At 32.7% G+C, this 6,289-nt stretch overlaps 1 protein-coding gene across 1 annotated transcript; it reads left to right on the top strand.

Moving 5' to 3' along the window:
• Window positions 1-1,074: 1,074 nt before the first annotated feature.
• LOC141455767 (uncharacterized) lies at window positions 1,075-6,030 on the top strand. Its single transcript, XM_074131128.1, has 2 exons — window positions 1,075-1,294; window positions 4,497-6,030. Exons 1-2 carry the CDS (start codon window positions 1,207-1,209, stop codon window positions 5,792-5,794), a joined length of 1,386 nt encoding a protein of 461 aa, XP_073987229.1. The 5' UTR covers window positions 1,075-1,206; the 3' UTR covers window positions 5,795-6,030.
• The last annotated feature ends 259 nt before the right edge of the window (window positions 6,031-6,289 follow it).

Raw genomic sequence — 6,289 nt, 5'->3', positions numbered from 1 at the left:
ATAAGTTTGATCCTTTACGTGAAAGATATTGATCACTTAAATATGTGGCAGGAGGTTTCCACTTTTATTGGTAATTAAACGCAACTCTCCCAAAATTACCAAATAATTATCAAACCTTCTTGTTTGTAACAGATGTAAAATTAATTTTTAGCCATTTTGTGAATGCTTGAGAACATCTAAAGCTCTTAACATTTGATTTTTCTTAGAAAAATCACTCGGAAAACGACTTATTTCCCGATATTAAGAAAAATACTAGCTTTATTGCCTTGGCAATATTTTTAGTAGAAAGGGGATGAAAATACACATAAAAATGATTTATCGCGTGCTCTTCTTTCTTTTTGATAACAAGTTAAAAAAATTGAAATATGATTAATAAATACCAGATTTTGAAATGGCCTAGCGCCTTTAATTTTGAAGATATCAAATTGCGGTTCCCGGTTTCTTTCATAACTTTTTATACTCTTTAAAACTATGTATATGAAAATGGGGGTCAACTGCGAACCCTTACTTTTGGTCACGTGTCAGCCGCGTATGCGGGCAGAAATCTAAAATCCAGTCACATATTCTGAAACTAGAGGTGACGGGCAACAAATTTTTCCTCTACCATTTTTTTGCTCAGATCGACCGTTTAAGCATGAAATGCATTTGAGCCGTCTTAAAATGAACACCCTGTATAAAAGCGTCAACTTAATTTTGTTACATTATATGTACGTTTCAAATTATATTTATTCCTGAAACAATTATTGAATTACAATTGATTGTTTGACTGAGAATATCTAATTTTAGAGCCCATGAAGATGGTTATATAGTAACCAAAACTGATGATGTAAAAAAAATTAACTTAAAACTCTTACTCGACCAATTAGAATAAAAGTAAAAAGTAATACCTATTTTTTCAGGCAGGTTTTTCGTCCAACTACCGATGAGGGTAAATTTCTGTTATTAAACATTAAATGAAAATCCAAAACATAAACCGGGAATTAGAAAAAGAATCCTCTATAATTAGGAAGAAAACTGCATCGGTCAGAATAAAATACTTGAGCAATGGAATTTACATTTCATATGGTAATTTTACACATGTTTACAAACAGAATAGTACGACCTTAATAATTTGTTTAATGATAAAAAATGTATATTAAATTGGTTGTTTTAAAAGTAGTTATCCTAGAGCTTGCATAATATTGTTAATTAGTGGATTAGAACCTTATGAAATATATGTTTAGTGTATTAACAACGGTATTAGTTAATTTTATACAAGTCATGTCAATATTTGGATTACCTACCAAGTTACCAGGTACTTTCTATTCAATTTTATACTTTACAATTTAATTATAATTTAGAATATATTCCGGATTATAACCGATGGCATTTTCTGTGATTTCCCGTCCCGTTTATTTAAATGAAAGCAATATAATTGGGAGGTACACGGTCCGAGTAAATAGACAAGAGATTAGTTTAACGAAAGCAAGAATACATAAACTAACGAATGGTCGAGAATGTTTGCTACGTACAAATGAGATTTAATACATTGAAGAGCTCTTTCTGTTATCTGATCCCTCACTTAATTAAAAGTTTTCTGTTTGCGATCCATAAAAAAAGAAGAAGTTAAAAATCCTAGCTACAATATGGAGGAGAAATGCAAAATCAATAATGTGCGATAGAGTAAAGTATTTACAGATATAGCAGATTTTTTTAGAAAGCAACATTTTACTTGAAATGCTCTATAGAGTATGGTATAACAGTTCTCTTTGTTAAGTACTGTTCTGTTTCGACAACGCATTAAATATGCCATTTAATGAATCAAAATATCCTTTTCAATTTACTTTCAATGCATAAACTTTCAATTCAAACTGGGGATCTCCCACTTACAGAGCCATGCTCTTGACCATTAGACGAACACTAGCTTTTCCCTTGCAAGATATTCTTACCCTAATCATAGGTCAAGAACACTTGCATACGAGGTACATTAAAATGATGTGATGATTGCTTTTATTTGATGATAAAACAAATTTATCCTAGTTAACCCCACAACCATTACATTACTCTACATTCTTTAAAATCTGCAATTATTATTATTTTTGTTCTTACAAATAACATTTCTTGCAGTCAGAGGACCTCCCAAAAAAGGGTATTTCTGTTGGAAAATTAATATTGAAAACCGTTCACGAATAGATAAAATTGTAACTTTGATCATAAATATCTCGACTAATATTAGGGATATCGAAACTGGGTTATCGTCATTTTACACAATTTTTTTTATGTAGCTTTCATAATCATTGTCAAATCCAGTGGTCCTTATGAAATCTCAATCAGGTTTTTGGTCGTAACTACGCCAAAAATGAAGATATAGCATCGGGGGTGGAAAATTTGAAAAGTAGACCAAAAAAACATAAAGTTTATTTAATGATTTTTTCCGGATTTCCGCTTTCCTAAAAAGTTATTAGCGATTGGTGCGTTTTAAATGGAGCACCTTGTATATGTACGAGTATGCATGTACAATATATAAACCTAGATTTAACGAGTTCTTTATATGAGGTGATTTGGTTTATTATATTAGTAGGAGTGTCCAGGGCACCTGGGGCCGGGAGGCGGAGCCCAATTTGATAGAAGGTGGCGCAACTATGCGGTGATTTTTCCTCCTAAATGAATTCAAAAGAGTTCTTAATGAATTATGTATCTCTACTTAATCTCATTCAAGGGCTTTGAGAATATTGGTGACGTCAGATTTAGTTCTCTGCCGTCCCTTCGATGCCGTTCGCCACATTGTGATTAGTTCTGTTCCGAATTTCTTCAGCCAGTTCTGGCATAATAGCGCCTTCTAACTTTTGGACTCTACTTTTCAGTTTTTTTGGCAGCACGATTAGAAAGTGCAGTGTTCAACTGGCTCGATAATAACCCCATCATATCTCTTCATTTTTTCCTTACATTTTTCTTTAAACCAAAAAAAACCAGGCTGTTTTTCTTTTGCTTACCTGTTGCTTATTGCTGCCACCTCCCTTACGCCTCCATGGGTTGCCGCATCCCTTTTAAAAGCTAGGTCATGGACGTGTATGAACCTGGTTTTTCTTTATAAATAGACGATATAGTGTATGCAGGCGCCACGATAGCCGAGCGGGTTAAGAGGCGAGACCTGCAAAGCTAATATGTGGTACTGGTTCGATTCCCGGTCTTGGCCTTGGATTTTATTTAATGTTTAAATGAGAAATAGTAAAGTATGTTTGCTAGTCGCCTCCGTCCACGACACCTAGTAAATGGTAGTTGGACGTTAAGCCCCGCCTGAAAAATTAGGTGATTACTTTACTTTACTTATAGTGTATGTTATGCTTATTTGTTCAATCTGCGACATATTTATCTGTTAAACAACGATTAAGGTAAGCTCCAGATTTAGATTATTTAGCGACTTCTTTCTTAAATTTGGTAAACAATTTTGCTAGTGTTTATTCGTAAACTGGGTTCATCAGACATATTTCAAGATAACCTTTATTTTTTTGAGAAAAACCGGTTCAAGAAGCTTTCAGTTCGTATTCTTTTTTTGAAAATTTACTTGAAACTACTTTAATTGCGTCACCAACATCATTATTGGTCACTGGCGCCCGGAGTTTTCTTCAGCGTATTGCTCTATCTTTACAGACAGTACTATCCATCACCAGTCATTGAGCTGTAAGTAGCTCCCAGGAAGAAAAACATGTAAAGGCCACCAGCTGGAATCTCCGTGTGGAAATACACGACCCATGGAGACGGAGCAGCTCGATAACTACTCAGCTCTTTTATTTATTGTTATTCTATTACACATTATAATTTAGTCTCTGAAAATGAGTAGTTATGTACAATTTATATTGCAGTAATTTTAACAAATCATTTATCAAAAAAACCCTTTTTTGCTGCGAGGTCTGCATGAGGATGTGCAACAAAAACTCCTAATTTTAGTGCTAGATTTAAACAGAACAACGTTGACATTTTTTCAGATGGGGAAATAATATTTATATACAAAATTAGTTGAAAAAAAAACTATAAAGAAAATTGTATGACATAAAATAATTAAATTTCAAGCTAGCATAAATTTTCTAGTAGATCAACCGTGAGCAATGGTGCTAATAGCTTCATTTACAGCTCACTAACTTACCTCTAATTATACACTTAAATATTTACACCTTCATGTGCTGTTAAACAATTTATGCCAAGCCGAGTATAGTTACAGGCTGCTGGGAATTAATTGACAAAGAAAGGGTCTTTTTTGGCGGAATTTTGTAAAATTAACGTGTAAATCTTGTTGATTTTTTTTTTATAAATATTATTGTTTGGAAATTAGACTTCAATAATTTATCAATTAATAATTTTGTCAACTATTTCATGCAATTTTCTTAAGCTATTTTTCTCCCAAATAAAACCATAACTTCGTCTTATCTAGCGAAGAAGTAATTACCAAATAGTACACGCAGTTTAGGTTTTTTTCTCATATAATAAATAAAGAAGAATAATATTCTCATGTGTTTCAGGGAATCAAATGAATTTCTTAAAGAAGAAATATGAAAGAATATCCTACGACAATCCAAACATAAAGCAAGCATTGTTAACTCAAATGTTCATATCATCAGCAAATGATTTATTCAACAAAGGAAAACCACGATTAATCGAATATAATGGCCAATTAAATGATGATAACAAGTCTGATATGAAACTGGAAGGAATACATAATACCATAATGAGGAAAAACGAAGGTGCTAGTAAAAATAAAGAAGATAATGTTGGTTACTATTCAATGGAAGTTAATGGCAACGATGGTGATTTAGACAATATCGGTGAATATTCATTAATCGATACATATTCAACAGTAAATAATCGATTACCAAGATTTACACATATATTACCAGTACAATGTATGAAAATAGATGCTCATAATTTACTTTGTGTACATGGTGATATTATATATAGATTACGTTTACCACCTATGGATTTTACTGAAGATGATATTGGCCAATTAATTGAGACTATATACAAAGAGATAGAATTAAAACACAAATCAACGTTTTCTAATAAATTACATAAAAGAGAAATTAATGGGTTTACAAATTTTGGAAAATATGGTCAAGTATTTCCACAAAATGATTCGCCGGTATTAACATTTTCTTTACCATTAAATGAAAGTGATGAAGTAAGTTCTATTGAAAATAATGAAGATGATGGGCAATATGTGGAAAATTTTACGAAAATATGTCATTATCTTCAGCCAAAAGATTCACCCCCATTGGATTTCCTATCACAAGAGAATAATAACATGTACTCTAGTAAATGGTTATCAAAAAGAGAATTAAACGTTTATAGAAAGTGTAAGCAGAACATTAAAAGACGTAGAGTAATACCGCCAAAATGTACGAAACATTTAACAACGGAGAGAAGATCTGTGAATGAAGGTAAAACCGGTAAATGTCATTTACCAAAATCTGGTAACCACATTTGCTTTATAAAGACTCCTTGTCCGTGCACGTATGTATGGCCGCAAATGCCCGACAGAACTACTTGTCCTCCTCAGCCACCGTTACTGGCAGCAGAGCCAAGCACCAGATGTCCAGCCTATCGATTCACTGCAGAAACATGTTCACCCTCAAGACACGGAAGAAGTACAACCGAAAGACATACAACCGAAGGACATTTAACAACTGAAGAAATGGAGGAAAGTGAGTCTACTCCATGTTTGGTAGAACAGTATCACAGAAAAAAGTCAGGAATTCGTAGAATGTTTCATCCGAGAAAACATCATCATAAGAAATACATTGTAAAATCAACCTTCTCCTAAATTAGTGAACAAAAAAATAAGGAAGGCATCGCATTCTAGTCCTGAATTTGCTGTACGATTCCACTACATACAGTACATCTTCAAAAAGGAAATCTTGTCAGCGTTGAGAGGTAATATCAAGAAACAATTAATGGAAAGCATATCTTAAGAGCAAAGAACGGAAGTCACTGCTAAAATAAATGAAGACAAAGTATACGCAATGATTTTAAACTAAAAATAAATAAACTCAAAAGCTTTTATATATATATATTTTTTATACACGCTCGAACAACCTCTTCGTAGCCCTAGTAAGAATCAGAAGACATTCAATTTTCAGATATATTACAATACATTTAAGTAAAGAACAATGAATTACGTTAGACTGACGTTGGTCATCGCTCCTCCAACACCTTTTCGTCAAAAAATTCGCCAGAAATGTTTTAATATAAATTTGTAGTGGACACATTATTTCTAAATTTACGCAAAATATTTTATAATAGAAAATTTTAACTCTCT

This window comes from Rhodnius prolixus, unplaced genomic scaffold, assembly GCF_049639745.1.
Source record: "Rhodnius prolixus isolate KJV_2025 unplaced genomic scaffold, Rpr scaffold_4, whole genome shotgun sequence".
Lineage (NCBI taxonomy): Eukaryota > Metazoa > Arthropoda > Insecta > Hemiptera > Reduviidae > Rhodnius > Rhodnius prolixus.
The sequence above is the reverse complement of the archived record's forward strand: the minus strand, read 5'-3'. Positions and strand labels throughout refer to the sequence as shown.